The following is a 21,593-nucleotide window of genomic DNA, read 5'->3' on the forward strand; positions in this document are numbered from 1 at the left end:
ACAACGTAGAAGGCAGTCACCACGTTCTACCTATGAAAACATAATCTACATGAAAACCAGAGTTCCAGAGTTGCTTTACAAAGAAAAGCAACACACTTCTTTAAGAGGAAGTACAAATGAACGAGTCATTTGGGTTTAACACCACTTTTAACACTATCCAGTTATATCACGGCGTGTCAGCTTAAGCTTGCAGACATTTACCACTTTGGTGAAACCCACGGTGTTGACAAAACCTAGAAACATATTCGGTGCAACCAGGATTCGAACCCACGATCATAGGTTGCTGGTATACACAAGGGACGCAACTCTGCACAGCAAATTGTGGCTCCTTAGACGACTACACTCCACGAATCCCAAGGAAGTACAAATAACATTCAATTTGAAGTATAAAAGTTATGACAAATTGTTTGATGATATCTTTGGCAAGACTGTCAATTCTGAGTACAAACATGGTGACAATTAAACATGTAGTTAACATTTAGTCCGCCACAACATAATTGTCTCTTGTCACAGGTCATAAATGCAACATTTAGCAAATACTATCACCAAAACAGGAACTTAACTAATACAATAAAACACACATAGCAGGAAGTCAACCACTCCTCGTATATCTATCCTTGTATTATTTTGAGCAGAATGACAAATATGACGATGCTGAATAACGGCAACACAAGTAACAAACGGGCTTCGGCAGACACTGAATACACCACGGACAATAACAAAGACAATCACATCATTTACATATGTACAAGATATGTATCAAGAACTGGGGGAATCATGTAGCCGTGTTGACTCCATAATGTTAATGATTGGCTGCCATGGAGATTGTTCATACACGTCAATATTGTCATTAGCAGGGGTTTACTGCTCAATGCTATTTATAAAGTTGAAAACCAAGAATGTCTGTCAGAAGCAGGATGAACTCACAATAGAGCAGCTCCATCTGTAAATGTCTCTCTCTAATATAACGTGAGGTTTTTAGATGCTATGAAGACCAATGAGTAGTATATTCTAAAATTCAATGAGTTGTATATTCTAAAGTTCAATGAGTTGTACATTCTAAAACATTGGTTTCTTTCCTTATATTGAATAATTATATCAGAATGAAATTGTTTACACATTGTTATAATGCAACAAAATATTTTTTAACATCATATATGTAAAAGCAATTTCATTCCGAAATAATTATTCAACATTGTTCAATACAATTATTCAATATATGTTATCAAAATTACAATGAAACAAATATTTCTTAACATTATACATGTATAAGCAATTTCATTCCAAAATAATTATTCAATACAATTATTCAATATATGTTACAAAATTACAATGCAACAAAATATTTCTTAACATTATACATTTCAATCCGATATAATTATTCGATATACCATATTTGACATAATAAGCGCCCCGCTCTAATGTGCGCCCATGGCGATAGTTGCTAATATATTTGCTAGTGAACAATCCCAATTAGCACCCCTTCCTATTGATCAATTTTCACAAGACTTATTGATTCGTGTATAATACGTACTCATGTGTTATATGCAACCTTAATTATGGGCAATTAAATTCTGGAAAATATATCTGTCATGTATGATACGCACATACTTTTCTTTTGTATCATGTCAGGCTGTCAGCATAAACAGCATAAATTTACAATCTCTCAACTCTGTTTTTGTTCTCACCAAAATTATATTCTAATAAGAGCCCCCTATTTCCAATTTTGAGAGCGCCCTGGGCGCATATTACCTCGAATACGGTAAGGAAAAAATACATACATAACCATATTTAGTTCCAAGGAGTTGCTCGGTTTAATGTGCACAATACATCAATGTACATAGACTGTAAGTCTTAAATTTGTAGTTCAAGTATTAGGTAAAGCTTTCAATCATGAACCTGCAATCAGTGTTTAACTGATTGGTCCTGAAGCCCATTCTTTGTGTTGGCCCATTGTAATGTGGCTGTAATACTGCTGAATTTGGCAAATAAAATCTTTATACTGATGTAATTGTATATTTAACGATAATAAACTAGTAACACATATCAGGTGATGAATATTTGATGTATGAAGATTTTGGTACATTACCAAAACCTAACCAAACAAACAGGTCATACTGGCTGATGTTGTGTGTTCATACCAGACTGACAATCTTTTCACATTTTATTTGAGATGGTGGACTGTATACATGCAAGCCATGCTAAAGAAAATATTAATGGCCAAGTATTCCAGATGCGTAAAGCTAACAATGCATTTATGTTGCTGTTCTAAAATTGCAGCCATTCTGATGTTAACATTGCAGGGAAGTCCAAAAGGCCAATTCATGTTTCAATAGCACATACAGATGCATGTGACATACCAGATTCCACTTCTGGATGAGCAGACGCAAGTCAGGGATTAAATGGGTGGCGGATCTTCCAGATGTATTGTCCATGGTTGTCATGCCGCAACTGATGAAATGGCTGAAGGATCTTTTTATGTTTCAGTGGACTCAGATAGCTACGATTTCATGATACAAGTAGTGTAATGGCTGAAGGATCTTTTTTCTGTTGCAATGGACTCGGATAGCTATGATATCATGATAAAGGTATGATATCATGACACAAGTATTCTAATGGCTGAAGGATCTTTTTCTGTTACAATGGACTCGGATAGCTATGATATCATGATAAAGGTATGATATCATGACACAAGTATTGTAATGGCTGAAGGATCCTTTTCTGTTACTATGGACTCGGATAGCTATGATATGATGAGAAGTGATGTCATGGCTGAAGTATCTCCCTGCTGTCCTGCCACAAGGGCTGAAACTGATGTTTGATCTTCATCTTTTCCTGACACTCGTGGTTTAAGTGGTGAAGTGGATGACAGATCTTCATATATGATCTCCTGAAACAGGTGTTGAAATGAGTGATGGATCTTCAGATTCACAGATGACATCGGTGACAAGTCCTAGACACGCCTGACCTCCTTCATCGCGTCCTCCTTCAACTTCCACTGCATAAGCTGCAAACAGGCTACTGCATCCTCCTGACTGTCATGGCCGCCAACTGAAACATACAAGGCTTCAGTGTCTACTGAGGCATATTTCTTTACAGGCATAACTTACAGAATATCCCTATCTACTTAAACCAAAGCCACTTAGGGACCAACCATTTGGATATTTGTGTTGAGATTAGATTTTATTCCAGCTTCAGCTACGAAACCAGATATTTTTATTTTTAAAATCATAAGCCTGATTTTCTTTTCGTTTCAACAGTCTGAAGCATATTTATCTTTTTTTCAAGAAATTTTCAGGGACAATTTATTTCTGATAAAATCCCAGGCCCTCCCCAAAATATAAAAAAAATGGTTGGTCCCTTAACATATATTTTGAAGTGAGGGGTGAGGGGTGAGGGTATGTTTGGTATACTGTTGCTTTGAACAGAGAGTTTGTGAGTTTCGTTTTAAGCCAATTTGATCAGTACTTCCGCATATCACGATATGTTAGCTTAACAGGCGAGGAAAGCCCAAAGTGATGCAGGGTGAAGAGGTTTACCACTTCGGTGAAACCAAAAAGAAAGGTATGGTATTGTCAGATCATAATTGGAAAATACCAAACAATAGTTAGCATGGTTAGCATTGTTGATAATTCAAAGAATACTACCTCTATCACATCGCAATAAATCTTTATTTTGGCTGTCATCACACTACAAAATCTTTAGATTTTTAACTAAAGTCCTCTCCACTGTTAACTATCCATAACTAGTTGAGATACTAATAGTATGGTCAAACCAAGGATCATCATTGATTTGAACCCATGACAACCTGGCTAAAGAATAGACAGCCTAAGATCATTGCGTGCGTGGCTGCGTGTACTAGACCGGACTAATGCCAATTTCATAGTGCTAGCCCACTCAGATACCATGCTGCAGTTTAACATGAATACCCCACTCAGACACAGTATACTGACCAGTCCTTGTCCTTAGCACCTAAATGCAGAGCGCCAGACAGGATAACAACAAGTACAATCTTTTAATGTCTTTTGGTATGACGTGGCCAGGGATCGAATCCCAGAACTTCTGCCGTCCGGGCAGACGCTCTATCACTAGACCATTGAAGAGATAAAACACCATCAGTAAGGCACCTGTTCACCTCCCTGATTGTCATTCAAGCAAACTATTCATTTCCTGAGATATTTCAGAGTAACGAACTAATAACAATAATATAACATCAGCTGCTGTAAGAAACACTGAATGTATTGTAAGCATGGCAAGAGGCCCTATAAGCAAAGTTCCTGCATAGAACAAAGAAATTGATCTCACCATCGTCTTGTATAATCTTCTGGAGGAAATCTACCATAAGGTTGCGGAGAGCTCTCTTGTATGGTGGCCCAAGTCGATGGGGGAACACTACAGATGTGTCCACTACAGTGTTGTGTATGATCTAAAACACAGAAAATGTACATAGAAAATAGGATATACTATTGTCATAAACATTACATTCGTACCCATCCATGTACTGTCTACACCCATCCAAGTACTGTCTACACCCATCCAAGTACTGTCTACACCCATCCAAGTACTGTCTACACCCATCAAAGTACTGTCTACAACCATCCAAGTACTGTCTACACCCATCCAAGTACTGTCTACAACCATCCAAGTACTGTCTACACCCGTCCAAGTACTGTCTACACCCATCCAAGTACTGTCTACAACCATCCAAGTACTGTCTACACCCATCCAAGTACTGTCTACACGCATCCAAGTACTGGCTAAACCCGTCCAAGTACTGTCTACAACCATCCAAGTACTGTCTACACCCATCCAAGTACTGTCTACACCGATCCAAGTACTGTCTACACCCATCCAAGTACTGTCTACACGCATCCAAGTACTGTCTATACCCATCCAAGTACCGTCTACACCCATCCAAGTACTGTCTACACCCATCCAAGTACTGTCTATACCCATCCAAGTACTGTCTACAACCATCCAAGTACTGTCTACACCCATCCAAGTACTGTCTACACCGATCCAAGTACTGTCTACACCCATCCAAGTACTGTCTACACGCATCCAAGTACTGTCTATACCCATCCAAGTACCGTCTACACCCATCCAAGTACTGTCTACACCCATCCAAGTACTGTCTATACCCATCCAAGTACTGTCTACAACCATCCAAGTACTGTCTACAACCATCCAAGTACTGTCTACAACCATCCAAGTACTGTCTACACCCATCCAAGTACTGTTTACACCCATCCAAGTACTGTCTACACCCATCCAAGTACTGTCTACACCCATCAAAGTACTGTCTACACGCATCCAAGTACTGTCTACAACCATCCAAGTACTGTCTACAACCATCCAAGTACTGTCTACACCCATCCAAGTACTGTCTACACCCATCCAAGTACTGTCTACACGCATCCAAGTACTGTCTATACCCATCCAAGTACTGTCTACACCAATCCAAGTACTGTCTACACCCATCCAAGTACTTTCTACACCCATCCAAGTACTGTCTACAACCATCCAAGTACTGTCTACACCCATCCAAGTACTGTCTACACCCATCCAAGTACTGTCTACACCCATCCAAGTACTGTCTACACCCGTCCAAGTACTGTCTACACCCATCCAAGTACTGTCAACAACCATCCAAGTACTGTCTACACCCATCCAAGTACTGTCTACACCCATCCAAGTACTGTCTACACGCATCCAAGTACTGTCTATACCCATCCATGTACTGTCTACATGCATCCAAGTACTGTCTACACCCATCCAAGTACTGTCTACAACCATCCAAGTACTGTCTACACCCATCCAAGTACTGTCTACACCCATCCAAGTACTGTCTACAACCATCCAAGTACTGTCTACACCCATCCAAGTACTGTCTTCAACCATCCAAGTACTGTCTACACCCATCCATGTACTGTCTACACCCATCCAAGTACTGTCTACACCCATCCATGTACTGTCTACACGCATCCAAGTACTGTCTACACCCATCCAAGTACTGTCTACAACCATCCAAGTACTGTCTACACGCATCCATGTACTGTCTATACCCATCCAAGTACTGTCTACAACCATCCATGTACTGTCTACAACCATCCAAGTACTGTCTACACCCATCCAAGTACTGTCTACAACCATCCAAGTACTGTCTACAACCATCCAAGTACTGTCTACACGCATCCAAGTACTGTCTACAACCATCCAAGTACTGTCTTCAACCATCCAAGTACTGTCTACAACCATCCAAGTACTGTCTACACCCATCCAAGTACTGTCTACACCCATCCAAGTACTGTCTACACCCATCCAAGTACTGTCTACACCCATCCAAGTACTGTCTATACCCATCCAAGTACTGTCTACACCCATCCAAGTACTGTCTACAACCATCCAAGTACTGTCTACACCCATCCAAGTACTGTCTACACCCATCCAAGTACTGTCTACAACCATCCAAGTACTGTCTACACCCATCCAAGTACTGTCTACAACCATCCAAGTACTGTCTACACCCATCCAAGTACTGTCTACACCCATCCAAGTACTGTCTACACCAAGTACTGTCTATACCCATCCAAGTACTGTCTACACCCATCCAAGTACTGTCTACAACCATCCAAGTACTGTCTACACCCATCCAAGTACTGTCTACACCCATCCAAGTACTGTCTACACCCATCCAAGTACTGTCTACACCCATCCAAGTACTGTCTACACGCATCCAAGTACTGTCTACACCCATCCAAGTACTGTCTTCACCCATCCAAGTACTGTCTACAACCATCCAAGTACTGTCTACACCCATCAAAGTACTGTCTACACCCATCCAAGTACTGTCTACACCCATCAAAGTACTGTCTACAACCATCCAAGTACTGTCTACACCCATCCAAGTACTGTCTACACCCATCCAAGTACTTTCTACACCCATCCAAGTACTGTCTACACCCATCCAAGTACTGTCTACACCCATCCAAGTACTGTCTACACCCATCCAAGTACTGTCTACACCCATCCAAGTACTGTCTACACCCGTCCAAGTACTGTCTACACCCATCCAAGTACTGTCTACACCCGTCCAAGTACTGTCTTCACCCATCCAAGTACTGTCTACACCCATCCAAGTACTGTCTACACCCATCCAAGTACTGTCTACCTCCATCCAAGTACTGTCTACACCCATCCAAGAACAGTCTACACCCCTCCATGTATTATCTATACTCATCCAAGTACCAAGTAGCACTTCCCAAATATGCAACTAATTTTTATTCCTGAAACGAAAACAGTTTGTTATCTTGAAAATCCATCACTATTAAAGATATTTTTTAAAGAAAAGTGTGTTGCCCCATCAATTATGCCAACCCTTGACTCTTTAATTTGGTAGACAGGATTTCTTCACGGACTGATAAGCAGCCATCCCCTCAATCAGAACTAAAAGCAGTCACCTTGACCGATATGAGATCACTCTCGAGACTGTGACCAATCAGAATCGTCTTGTCTGTGAAGAGACTGAGGAGCACAGCTTGTACATCCCGAAGACTTGTCTTCACATCCTGTAGATCCTTCTCAGTGATTCCGCTAAACCTGGTGTTGTAGTCGATCACAGGGAAGCCTGGTTTAACCATTGTCTCGTACACTGGTTTGGACTCGGGGTCGATCACTGTCACCCTGGCAAGCTCCATGCCGCCCTTTGTGTACACCTACATCAAGACACTGATTCAATAACCTCTTCCACTCTTCAGCATCTGTTTCTAAATATCTCATGCTTTCAGTAGCATCATATTCAAATTTCTCCCCGGCAAAACAGGCAAAACATGTTTCAGATAACAAATGTTCAAAGTTGATGCTTATTTTACTATATCTTTGCAGAGGACACGTTTGTCACACAGCGAGTAACATGGAAAGTTTGTTTGTATGTTTGTAACACCGCACTCAGCAATATTCCAGCTATTTGACGGCGGTCTGTAAAAAATCAAGTCTGGACCAGACAATCCAGTGATTGACATTATGAGCATTGATCTACGCGATTGGGATACAATGACATGCATCAACCAAGTCAGCGAGCCTGACAACCTGATCCCCTTAGTAAATGAACAATCTGTTCAGACAATTTCTCTAAAGATTTCATGTGTTTACCAATGTCCTGTTTACAGTACTGAAGAGAAGAAGCGTTAAGGTCTCACCATCTCACAGTCCATGGCATAAACACCATAATCCCCATCTATTGGTGGGGACGAAGGAATGGTTTTCATGTATCCTGTCACACTCTCAGACTTGTTGGACTCGAATACATGGTACTGAAATTTCAAATTTATTCAAAGATTACCACTTGAATATTTAACAGACACTCACTTTGACTCAGTCAAACTATAAATGCTATAAATGCTTGAAACCCTTTCTACATTCACTAAACCATACATAAAAACTATAAATACCTTCTTTGGTTAAAAATTTACAATCATGACGTTGACGTCCTTCTAATCTTATTGTGAAGTGAGGTCGGAATGACTTCACACTGGAAATGATGTCATAGCTGAAGATTGTTGCTGCCATTCGACAAATTGTCGTTCTGCTGCTGTTGCGACTTGCTGTCCTTATAGGTAAACACTCTGTATGAAGACATCTTCTTTGGTAATAAATAGAACATTTTATTCGTGTTCATGTCATACTGTGTTTACGACATGAGTGTCTAAATACCGAAATGTAGACACTCGTGTCTTAAACATAGTATGACATGAACACGAATCAAATGTTCCAGGTTTATACAAGAAGCGTGAGAGTTCACGTCATACCGTGTTTACGACATGAGTGTCTAAATACCGAAATGTAGACACTTGTGTGGTAAACATAGTATGATATGAACTCTCACATAATATCCTCTATATCTGACGTAATTGTTCAGGAATTCAGTTGATCAAGAGACACACATTTCAACATTGTTATCAAACAAAATGACATGATATATATTTTCCATTTCACCCTAATAGCAACCCAGCCATACCTGCAGGGGACACTTACCTTGCACACCTGACAGCCCTCGGCCCCCAGGTCCCCCCCACAACAGTTGTAGCTCGACACCAGGGCACGGTCAACTGGAAATGGAAGTAGTGGATAGTGTCAAAACGTGTTACACTTGCTTAAGGTGTGAGTTGTCAATCTCTGATATCGTGTATTCCAAACTGTAAGCTTATCATAGCAAGAAACAATGTCCACTGACTTTTCTATTTCTCATTTTTATTCTCGCCATTCCTCATTTTACATACACCACAGGAAGTACCACCGCTTCCTGTATAAACATGGACTATTAACCAGACTAAGCCATTTTTGTGCTGCAGTCAGCAATATTTCATCTAAATCAGCAAAGGATGTGAATATGGGTATATGACAGCGGTTTGTAAATAACCAAGTCTGGATCAGACAATCCACTGATTGACATCATTGAGCATTGATTTCTAGGGCTGGGACGATACACCAACTGTGAGATCCAATACATATCACGATACGTGTATGTGCTCGTATCTGTAGTGTGTAACCGATATTTTTCATGGACAGGATAGTCAAATACCTGGCAAAGTGATGATTTGCAGTTGGCAGTGTCAGGTATGGCGCAATGGATGAAAATATTTACTTTTTTACTACCAATTTTTACTACTAATTAGAGTTTGGTGTAACAACCATTAAAGTAAACATTTTAGGTATGAATCGATAATTTTTTACTTAGTGTGCAACTGTGATCGGTACTTGTATCGGGAAGTAAAATATCGCGATTCATCGATGCATCGGTGTATTGTCCCACCACTATACATTCATGTGTGAGTGAGTGAGTGAGGTTTTACGCCGCTTTTAGCAATATTCCAGCAATATCACGGCAGGGGACACCACAAATGGGCTTCACACATTGTACCCATGTCGGGAATCAAACCCGGGTCTTCGGCATGACGAGCGAACGCTTTAACCACTAGGCTCCCCGACCGCCCATACATTCATGAGATTGGGATACAACGACATGCATCAACCAAGTCAGTGATCCTGACCAACCGATCCCATTAGTCGCCTGTTTTGGCAACTATGGGCTTGAGAAGACCAATTCTAACCAGGATCTTCATGTGAACAGTAAATATGTGAATAGTTTGGACCCAGAACTAGTGGTTGATAACAAGAGCAATGTTCCATGCCATTGGGCACGATGTCACATTTTGGAGTTGTCACAAACTGATACAAAGTGTTCAGGGTTATGAGGAGTACTGTATGATGCCACAAAAGCTGAAACAAAAGCAAGATAAAGGGAGCAGGGACAAAGATGGTTGGTTAAGATGCTTTTTCATGAAACATTTATTGGTATCATAAGGTTTGGTAATGCACTTTATGACCGACAGACAAAGGGGTACTTTCTGCCGAATTACGGTACTGTGCAACATGTGTACCACAGTGTCCTCCCTCACCTCTCTTCTTCCAGGCCTTGCCCCAGTGGTAGACACACTCCTCCTCTCGATTGTAGTTACCATTAGGGAACACGATGAACCTCTTGCCGCACCGTGCACAGTTCTTCTCATGTTCTGTAACATACATTCTATAAACTTAACTTCCAGACTTTTAATAACTCAAGAACAAACATTGAGGTATGTTATTTTCATGGTTGAATTGTAAATGGTACTCATCCACTGGGTTGATATGTTAAATGGGTTGATATGTTAAATGTCAGACACTGATTGATTGGTTGGTTGGTTGGTTGGTTGGTTGGTTGGTTGGGTGGGTGGGTGGGTGGGTGGGTGGTTGGTTGGTTGGTTGGTTGGTTGGTTGGTTGTGGGTGGGTGGGTGGGTGGGTGGGTGGGTGGGTGGGTGGGTGGTTGGTTGGTTGTGGGTGGGTGAGTGAGTGAGTGAGTGAGTGAGTGAGTGAGTGAGTGAGTGAGTGAGTGAGTGAGTGACACCGATATTAATAGTATCTGAGTTATATCATGACATGTCAGCATAACATCAGAGGAAAGCCCGAAGTATGGAGCTGACAAACCTACAAACACAATCTAAGGGACACAACTCTGTACAGCCAATTGCCATGACCCCTTTTGTTGAGGAAAAAATCACATTGGTTTGTTTCTTTAACATGTTCACTGTTTAACGGAATGAAAACTTTTGTAGGTGAACAACACACTGCAAATCCAGACCTTACCATGACCAGCAAAATCATCCAGATTAACCAATTTCCAGATTAATAATTCACAGATACTGGCATGGAGTAATGTCCCTTTGTATATATGTACTTAGCAGTAGACATTTGTAGCCAGTCCTGTTTACATTTTCTGTCAGTTTTATTCAGTTCCAAATTGTAGCAAATTGAAGCATGGAGAACTGGTTCAGAGTTATAGGCCATAAATGCTACTAGTCAATGAAGACTACCATCATTGGATGCCTACATGTTATCAGCACAATTTGGTAATCTCGGGCTACTGGACTTGCATCAATTTCGAAGTGTATTAAGGTATTGCCAATAGTAATTGTTGGGACAAACAGCGTTTCATGGTTTATAGACTGAATTACTTTCTTACGTTTTAAAATGACATCCTTTTCTTTCCTGTCAGCATAGAACTTGGCATGTGATCCTCCTTCGTCAGAGGGTCTGGGAAAACCATTCTCCCTCAACTGATCCTCAGTCAGGATGTACTTAGACAACCGCTTGTACAGTTCCGCACCTGTAGGAGAAAAAACACACACCATTAATCAACAAGACAGAGCAATTCAGCATCAAATACTGTACAAAACATATGTACACACATTCACGACAAACGTGCAAAGCCATCTTGGAGTAGTTTTAATTAACAAAATGTCATGAGTTTGTGAGTATGGCTTTACGCCGCTTTTAGCAATATTCCAGCACTTTCACAGCAGGGGACACCAGAAACGGGCCTCACACATTGTACCCATGTGGGGAATCAAACCCGGGCCTTAGGTGTGACGAGCGAACGCTTTAACCCCACTACCCCCAAAATGTTATGACAATATCATATGAGAGAGGGTGTGGGGATTTGACATACTAAAAGAGTGTGGTCACAAGAATGGATTTTACACTCTGTAGAGCACAAAACCAGTTCTTCTGCACTACTGGCCAAGGGATTAAACTCTTCAATACCCAACCACCCTAAATAGAACTTAGAATCCTAAACATTTGAATGACAAAAATTCCTGACAAGAAGTTCAGATTTGAAAAAAAATGAGTAAATAAAGATTATTCCAATTTTCTCCAACAAGTAACAGAAACAAGTTACCTCTGAAATCATCAGTGTGTGTCTTGGTCCCGCCTCCTGATCGATGCAAAGTGTAGGTGGTTCTTGTGGCATTTTTGCCACCTAACATTGCCTCGTGAGACTGTTTAATAATCTTAGAAGGACTCTTGGTGGGTGATGAGCAAGATTGCTGTACTTCAACTCGTAATCTCTTTATGGCATTCACAGCAACTCGGAGGTAGATGTTTTTATTGGTGGCTCGCTTGTACACAGCAGCCTCTTCTTCTTGACCTTTCTTATACGCCTCTTCTTCCGTCTTACATATCTTGAGGCATTCGTCTATTATGAGATTCAGGTAGCGCTGACGAATGTTACTTGGAACTTTACTCCCAAACTCCGCAGGTATCGTAGGACGTTTCACATTACTCTGGAACGTAAGAATTGCCTTGTGGTAATATTTTCAAACAGATTCAAACCATAGTCTCAAAATTTATACATAAAACAAAATCTAATAGATTGTTTTAGTTGGTTGGTTTGTTGTTTAACGCAGCACTCAGAAATATTCGAGCTATATGATGGCGGTCTGTAAATAATCGAGTCTAGACCAGACAATCCAGTGATTGATTTCATGAGCATCAATCCACGCATTTGGGATCGATGACATGCATCAACCAAGTCAGCGAGCCTGACCACCCGATCCCATTAGTCGCCTTTTACGACAAGCATAGTCACCTTTACGGGTCAGATTGTTTTAGTCGTACAGCATAAATATCAGCTTGCCAATTATGACAAATTAATCAATCATCAGCCAGTCGCTGTGAACTAAAAGTACATTTTCAGAAAGACTTTTAAACGTACCAGTGTTGGAGCATGGGCTTTCCTCTTCTCCCCTCGGGCCACTGTGATAGCAACAGTTCTCTTGTCATCGTCTCTGTCATCCACACTTCTCTGTCTGTTTGCTTTCATCTTCGGGGTATGAGCTGTTCGCTTTTGTCCCCCTCCCATGCTATGAGACGAACTTGACCCTGATGCAATCTACAGAAACACATGTCATTTACTTTTAGAGATACATCATTCCAATTTTGATCAGGATATGTGAGTGAATGAATATTGTTTTATGCCACCGTCAGCAATCTCAAAGTGATATCACATATGCCCATAAACAATCAACTCAAACTTTGTCAACCAAAGCAGTGATTGACAGCATGAGCAGGTCACGATGACATAATAACAATAATCAGTATAAAAAAAGAATTCTTCAATACCATCAATTGTCATTCAACATCAACTCACTAAATATTACTAATTCAGAAAATAAAAAATAACCACATAGGCAAAGATATTCAAGGCTGTGGGTTGAGGCTAGTGATTAAATATTTCAAAAAAGATGATTCAAACAAGATACCCTGAAGGTGCTCACAGATTTGGCAGTTAATCTCCAGCTCTGACATACAGAAGCAAGCATGCATCTACATAATGTGATACTGTCATGGCTGTGGCAAACCAAATAAGCTTGATTTGTAATCTCCCTAGGGAGCTGACAAAAAAACTGAAATACACAATGACCCCAGTTAAAGTAGTGCCATGAGCACAAATGAAAGTGTATATAATGCCCCCCCGATTCTTTCATAGTGCTATAGTTATTCTGTTGTTGCATGACAGATCACTGTATGATCAACTATAGAAATATGAAAGAATCGGGTGGTTCTTAACTATGTTTGTGCAGTATCAATATGATTATTATGGACTACTGAAGCATTGATGCATCTACATACTGCAGCTTGGGCATCCGCCACAGCCTTCCTGGCCTCTGCCGCCTCCAAGGCCCGTCGCTGCATCTCCATCAAGCGATTGTGCATCACCTCTGCAGGACTCATCTTCACGGCCGGCTTCGGAGCTGCCCGCTTGGATGGCTGCATGGAGAGGGGCAAAGGACTCACTGCATGTGACTTCTCATATCATAAATCTCAAAGAAAAACTTCAAATCACAGTTCCAATATTTTAAATGATACAAACTTTGATATCCATCGATTTCACAGTAATCATGGTAATAATGTCTAGATTGACATGCAGCCATTGTCACACAATGATGACTGATACAGACTTATCTCCGCAGTGATTAGTGTGTCAGTTAAAAGGGGGAGTGAGTGAGTTTCACGCTGCTTTGAAGTTATATCTTTTACGTCAAAGCCTGTCAGCTTAATGTGGGAGGAAAGCCCGAAGTGATGCAGGTCACAGATGTTTACCACTTCGGTGAAACCCACGAGCATGTGTATGGTGCTGACAAACCTAGAAATATAACTGGGGTGAACAGGAGATTCTAACCCACAATCACAGGTTTCTGTGCCCAAGGGAAGCAACTCTGCACAGCAGTGCCTTAGTTGACTGGGCTGCCCACTGTAATTATCTAGAAGTGGCATCGCTCAATCCTAAACCAATCAGATGTCTCCGTTTGTTGGAACCCCAAAACGTGATTGTAGCTAACATAGTTTGATATGTTGAAATTGATTCTGTCTCGTTCTTGGTCAACATTTGCATTTTTCACAGAAACAGGTACTGTGTGTGTACCTGTGTTGTATAACACCACACTCAGCAATATTTCTCAATCCTAAACCAATCAGATGTCTCCGTTTGTTGGAACCCCAAAACGTGATTGTAGCTAACATAGTTTGATATGTTGAAATTGATTCGGTCTCGTTCTTGGTCAACATTTGCATTTTTCACAGAAACAGATACTGTGTGTGTACGTGTGTTGTATAATACCACACTCAGCAATATTTCAGCTATAGTCTGGACAAATAGTGAGTACAAATTCCCAAACTGACCAATTCATGTAGTTATAACCAATGATTACCAGTGTCACAGGACCAAAAAAGATGATCGAAAAGGCTTTAGTGCTTAGCTTTGCACTATTTCATTGAAAACAACATTAAAATACCTTCTCATTTAAGAAAAAACACACTTTAACTGTTAATTTCCCCAAGGTTGCTTGCCAAGGCCTTTAAGTTTGGAAACTTAGATAAATGCCGGATGATTGTACAGAAACGTGTCTCACCCTCACATCACCTGCATGTGCCAATCTCTTCTTCCCCACCACCTGGGAGGTGCCAGCATCTCTTGACTCACTGTGTTCCCTCTGAAGAAGACATGACATGTACACAATGATTCTAAAACTAAGTTGGAGTGAGTCAGTATGGTTTTACACCGCTTTTAGCAATATTCCAGCAATATTATGTTGGTGGCACCAGAAATAGGCTTCACACATTGTACCAATGTTGGGAATCGAACCCTGGTCTTCGGCATGACGAGCAAATGTTTTAACCACTAGGCTACCCGACCTGCCCCGGTGATCGCTATAAGAAGGAGTGAAGGACTTATCAGGTGTCATAGCACATACAATTTTTAAGCAGTTTTCCAAAACAAAGGGGATCCTGGGCTCCTTGGGGTTTTGCTGCAATGTTGAACCTAGGGACTGAACTTGAACTTAGCCTGAATCTTCTATTCCTAACATTGAAGCAGTGATAAGGACCCCTTGACTTTAATCTTCAACACTGGTTATACATGTATACTACTCAAAAGAAGATAAAGAACACATGATTATTTCCTATTTCTATAGTAAGTCTGTCATGGCATGTCATTTAACAGAAAACTAAGTTGGAACAATGGTTGGAACAAACTATTGCCTTAATCATGATAATAACTTCAACATGTTGAAAATAGAAAGACAAAGATAGATTAAGAAATATTTAATAAGTATCTTTATCTTTCTTCATACGACATATTCAAACAACAAGAGCAAGATGGAGGCATAATTAACTCAGAAACAATTTTGTGCTTCTCATTCTGAATAATTATTTTTGATAAAATCAAGTGACACATCAAATTTGCTATCTGAGGGTCCATCTGTATCATACTTAATAACATATATAATTGGTAACGGTAATGACTGTAAAATGAACAGATGTCCATTGATAAACAACTCTTAACAATTACCATGTGATTACCTATAAAATCACAAAGTCGATATTTCAACAAAATCCTCTTACCATATCATATACAAAGGTCTACGGCACATGAGCATGATGAGTACTTATACCAAGATATTCTATTTCTAAAACATAAATCTCTTTGTTTAAGTTGCAATGTCATGTATCATCGGCGATAGAAACTAACTGTTTTAGTCCACTAGTCTTTATAATGACATCATCACTGATCATATAGCCAAACCCTCAAAAATGGCAAATTTCTACTAATCTTTATGATATCTTAACTATTGGGCAGTTTGGCAAGGACTATGGAACTAGTGCCAATTTCTACCACTGTATCATGTGAACAGGAGCTATAAAAATGAATATTGTTTAACAAAGCAGTCAGTACTATTCCTGCTATATCACATGAGCCTGTAAAAACCCTACATATCAGATGATGTGAGCAACACCCAACACCTTCAGGGTAGGATGAAACGTAAATCAAACGTCACAGAGCCTAACCACCACATCCATCTTTTTGCTTCGTCTTTGAACTTACTGAGAAGTCTGATTACTGAACATGCTAAATAAAATATTTAAAAATGTCTTAAAAATTCAATAAGCAAAATATTTACTTTCAATTTTGTTGCCTTGATGATATTTCATCTCCATCTGGTTAGAAACACTTCAACAAATTAAGCTCTATACATCAAGTTGTCTTGGAGGAGTTATTAAAAACGGTTGACTGAGAGATGATGAAATATGACACCCTTTGCACCAGACACCCAAAATACATATGTAAATATTGGCTCAAGTGAACAGATAAATAACTTACTGCTGCCTTTTTCTCCCTGGGCTGTTTCTTAAATGATGCAGCCTCCTCGTTGAATATTTTTAAGCACTCCTCGAACGTGTCTGTCTCACATTCAAAATCACTGTCTTCAAGGAACATGGCCAACTCAGCATCTGTCATGTCATGTGAATTATTGTTGGACTTTTTACCCAACGTCCCTTCCTCCTCGCTTTCTGAACCAAACAAATCAGCATTGATATGTGCCAGATTTTGGTCCTTATCATTCTTACCACCTTTATCCTTGGGACTTTTAGAAGATGAAGATGAAGATGTTGACTTTTCATGTTTGTTTTTATTTTCCTTCTCTGACTTGGAGCTGCTTTTACTGGAGTGCCCATGACTATGAGAACTAGTGGAGGATCTACTGTGGCTACTATGGCTCTTTTTAACATCACCTTCCTTCGACTTATCTCTCGAGTCTCGGTGGTGCTCTCTCTGATGTGAACTGTCTTTGGAAGATGATCTTGGTTTATGAGAGCTACTATGAGATTTCTGAGAATCTGATTTATGCTTCTTTTCCGAACTTGAAGAGTGGGAGCTTTGTTTCTCCTTATCATGCTTAGCTGAGGAGTCTTTTGTTCGAGATTTATCTGATACACCATTTTCTTTGTGTCTGGATTTGTCTTTTTCTGAATGTTTAGATTTGTTATGATTAGCACCATTAGAACCATGAGATTTTTCACTTGAGGAACTTCTTTTATGACTGGAGGAGCTATGTTTTGTACTTTTATTATCCGACACTTTATTACTTTTGCTACTGCTAGTAGATTTGTCCTTCTTTTTAGAAGCATCACTTCCCTTCTCACTAGAACTAGACTTAGATGAACTAGAATGTTTAGAAGACTTGTCTTTCAATTTGTTATCAATATCTGTCTTTTCACATTTGTCTTTCTTATTATCACCAGATGGTTTATCCCCTTCTTTTTTTTCAGTAGACATTGATTTTCGAATTGGATGTTTCAACTCATTTTCGCAAATTTCAACTTTCTTGTCCACAGCTGGTTTATCTGAAATGGTGTCTTTGAAAAAAGACTTAACTGCAAAAATTTCACTGACTTCCTCATCTGACTCTTCCTCAAGGGGAGACTCATATCTCCCTGAATCCATAATTAATTCAGAATCATCCTCATGATCATCATCACTAAACATAGCATCATCCGAACCACCAAACTCGTCCATAAACATATCTTCCTCCCCTTCTATCTTGGAACGTTTTGTCGGCACATACACAACCTCTCCTACATCATTGGGAGGTTGATTGGTGGAGTACATATAGTTATTGACTGGATCATACTCCGATTCAGTATCTGGTGTCTTCTTCATCCTCTTCAGCTGATTTATAGGTGTGGGATTATACTGAGGCACAGCACTTGGAACATACTCAGGAATAACATCCGGTACTCCTGGAGGATTAGCTCTACGTTTCTTTGCCTGAGACTTTGACACTTTTGGTAACCCACTTGGAACATAACTGTCTAATTTAGACTTCTTGGCCACACTGCCAGGTTTGTACACAGGTGTCTTGTCTGGTTTGGTTCCGGGTGCATGATTTGGTTCGTATTCCGGCACCTCTACTGCAGGTCCTCCTGGCTTGTACTGACAGTCTGTTGAGTTCTGCCTTTTCTTCCGCCCACCTGTAATGTCATATTTTGGCGTGGGCTCATACAAAGGTCCTTCGGAATCGTGGCCATCGACAGAATATTCCTCAACATCGTCTGCCTTGAAAGGAACTCCACAAGTATTCCCTGTTGGACCAGATTTGCTTAGGTAACCTCCAGACCCCACAGGCTTTGATCCTGTTGGGCCACTGCACTGTAAGCCTCCATGAGTGAGGGCAGGATCAATGGGAGAAGACGGTCGACTTCCTCCCACATAATTGGAAGAGGATGTGTATGTAGATGATGCATCTACAAGCAAAGGGAGTTCAGTGTTAATTGATGTCGGTATAGTAAAGCGGTTTCCCTGCTAATTATCAGCATAAGTGGCAGTGTGGCAGTGTCTGACAAATGGCCTTAACATTTAAGGGTTTATGTGTGTAGGAAGCATGTTGGGACAACAAATCCATTTTGTGTGCAATAAATCATCACTGAGCATCCCCATGGCCCTGGTAAGAGCAAGTGCTTATCTAACTTTTATAGGTTGAAGCTGGACTGCTCCCTGTAGGATTACTTACAGTCCACCATCAGGCTAAGACAGCACTGTACAGTGAACATAAGAGTTATAAATAATATATTAACCATTTTGAGGGAGAGTTGTGTACCTAACTTGGGCTGGGACGAGTCCAAATTTACTACCCGGGTACCCACACCCCAATTACCCGACCCTACCCGGGTACCCGCTGTTGGTGTCAAGAGATAGGTACAAAATGTCCAATTGGGAATAGTTTGACAGCAGCCCTGGCAGAATGTATTTAGATACACGTATATAACGAAGTGGTCATGCATACACCAAAGTTGACTGAAGTTTTAGCTTTGTTAATACATATATAAGTCAGAAGGAACGTGTTCATATTCATGAAGAAATGCGAACATTAGAGACTTAAAATTGTCATGTAACAATGTAGTTATATAGTAAATTTTTGTCATGAAACAATATACTAGTATCACGTGACTAACCACGGGTCCGGGTAGTCCTGTTGGTACCCAGGTCCCACTCAGTACCCACCCGACCCGAGTACCCGAGTTACCCGTCCCAGCCCTATACCTAACATATTGAGATGGATCAAAAACTGTTTATAGATGGCGATGTTTAAACATACAAAATCTTAAAAACGTAGTATGAATATACAGTGCCATTTTTGCAAGCAAAGCGTAAGCTGTTATCAAAATCAATTTCAATTTCACTATGGCCTGGTAAATGTAGTTTCATGAAATTTACAATTTCATAACCACTCACAGCATAAACTGACATCAGAACATTAAGGTCTTAATACTGTCTGAACAGAAATGGTCATTTGGTCACTATAAAATAAGTTTCAGTTATCTTATCATGCTTACTGTTGATTTGATCACTAAATTCTACAGAGTTAAAAAACAAATAGTGGTATCGGTTTCGTCTCTAACAATAAAATTAGAATATATATAGAATATGATTATTCTGAACCATCATAATGTTGTCACATCATCATGAACCTCCATTTATTTTAAACGAAAACAAAACTTCCTTTGTTTATTTCTTTGACATTCTATTTCTGAAACAGGTGCCCCTTTTTCTCACCTCGGCACCCATCCTTCTTAACGTGTCTCAAATGACAATATGGCCTTTCGCATAGTCCACTTAGGTAGTAGGGACAGTCAACTCCTTTGAAATAGCCAGAAGTTGCAAACATGTCTTATGAAATGGTGTATTTGGTTGTGAAATCATGTGTAATTTGCATTGACAGCCCTTTTACAGAGCGCCGCCATATTGATTCTCGCGAATTATCGCAGGTGTTGGAAAACATTTTTAATATTCTATTAACATTGCAAACATCACTTTATATCGTAATGTCAAATTATCGCCAAATATCAATTCACAGAACATATCTTTCGTTTTGGAAAAAAACAAACGTTAAAAAGATTAACAAGGGGAGGTAACTCGCAGGAGCAAGCGCCATGCTCAGAGGTACGGAACTGAAAGCCAAATAAATGTTAGAAGAAATGTAAAGAAAATACACTCCCACCCAGAAAGACATTCTGACAGAGTCGCGTGGTTGTAATGTATATCGTATTTCCTATTTTTACTTTGCATAAGTTGTATCAATTGATAACTTACGACTTCACAGTAATCAAAAACATGATTTTGTCTTGAAACGGGAAATATAAGAACAAGGATATGTCATCACCTTCTGAAACATGGAATAGATATCTGCAGCAGTTATTTTATGTCCACAAATCAAAAATGTTTTGTTCTGAAATGTTATGAACAGTTCACTCATAAACGTTAATGCTGGTCACTATTTTGCAGAGTTATTCCCTTACACTTGAAATGTGAAATCCCTATTCACAACACATTCTCTTTCCCAGTTTGGAATATCGTGGATTCAGTCTCCCAGAACATGCAGAAAGGAGTTTCATGTAAACTTATTTACCCTCTACAACATGTGGGATAGATCTAAATAGCCAATGTGGAGAGGCCTGTGGATATTTGACTATAAGAATCCAAACATTTTCACAAAACTCTTCAATGCATAATTTAGTATTGTCAATAACTTATTGGTTTCTTTTCATGCTCATGCTTTACAATTGGTACTTATGAATGTGTCATTGATTCTGTCTGGTTAACTGTTATTATCGTTATGCTGCTTTTCTAAGCTTTATACTTTTCCAAATCAATGTTTCCTGTTCTGCTTACTTGGTTTTTGTGAACTATGAGTAAATATGCTCATTTCAGTGCATGGATAAGATTATGCAATGTTGAGAGAGAATCATAATCATGAAAATAATAACTTTCCCACCAAGTAGTCCATAGCCCCTGTTTTAATACCTGGTATTTCGACTGAACAGTTCAGTTAGTAACTTATCCAAAGGAGATATTTCATGTAATATGTAAAACTACACT

At 39.8% G+C, this 21,593-nt stretch overlaps 2 protein-coding genes across 6 annotated transcripts in view; one reads left to right on the forward strand and one right to left on the reverse strand.

Annotated features, from left to right (window-relative positions):
* Positions 1-1,524: 1,524 nt before the first annotated feature.
* Positions 1,525-20,454, reverse strand: LOC124147941 (RNA exonuclease 1 homolog). The gene is made up of 13 exons (XM_046518797.2): positions 20,271-20,454; positions 17,037-18,961; positions 15,289-15,369; positions 14,009-14,146; positions 13,092-13,268; positions 12,276-12,660; positions 11,559-11,702; positions 10,458-10,571; positions 9,034-9,107; positions 8,199-8,312; positions 7,461-7,715; positions 4,306-4,426; positions 1,525-3,051 (listed from the first exon to the last, which is right to left on the reverse strand). The coding sequence occupies exons 1-13, from the start codon at positions 20,380-20,382 to the stop codon at positions 2,954-2,956; spliced, it is 3,738 nt and encodes a 1,245-aa protein (XP_046374753.2). The 5' UTR covers positions 20,383-20,454; the 3' UTR covers positions 1,525-2,953.
* A 166-nt stretch (positions 20,455-20,620) lies between these two features.
* Positions 20,621-21,593, forward strand: part of LOC124147942 (terminal uridylyltransferase 4-like) — a 41,096-nt gene continuing 40,123 nt past the window's right edge. For all 5 annotated transcript variants that reach the window (XM_048399540.1, XM_048399541.1, XM_048399542.1 and 2 more), the window contains exon 1: positions 20,621-20,752. The gene's annotated coding sequence lies outside the window, so the exon portion shown is untranslated. The remainder of the gene's footprint in view (positions 20,753-21,593) is intronic.

Source organism: Haliotis rufescens, unplaced genomic scaffold (assembly GCF_023055435.1).
Source record: "Haliotis rufescens isolate VD_foot unplaced genomic scaffold, xgHalRufe1.0.p SCAF_2, whole genome shotgun sequence".
NCBI classification, from domain to species: Eukaryota; Metazoa; Mollusca; class Gastropoda; order Lepetellida; family Haliotidae; genus Haliotis; species Haliotis rufescens.

Excerpts from the sequence above, each read along its gene's own strand:
- LOC124147941 (XM_046518797.2), bottom strand. The coding sequence starts at position 20,382 with ATGTTTGCAACTTCTGGCTATTTCAAAGGAGTTGACTGTCCCTACTAC. Across the intron at positions 15,370-17,036 it reads CCAGGGAGAAAAAGGCAGCA|AGGGAACACAGTGAGTCAAG; the intron begins GTAAGTTATTTA and ends TGTCTTCTTCAG. Across the intron at positions 4,427-7,460 it reads GTGATCTCATATCGGTCAAG|ATCATACACAACACTGTAGT; the intron begins GTGACTGCTTTT and ends TCTGTGTTTTAG.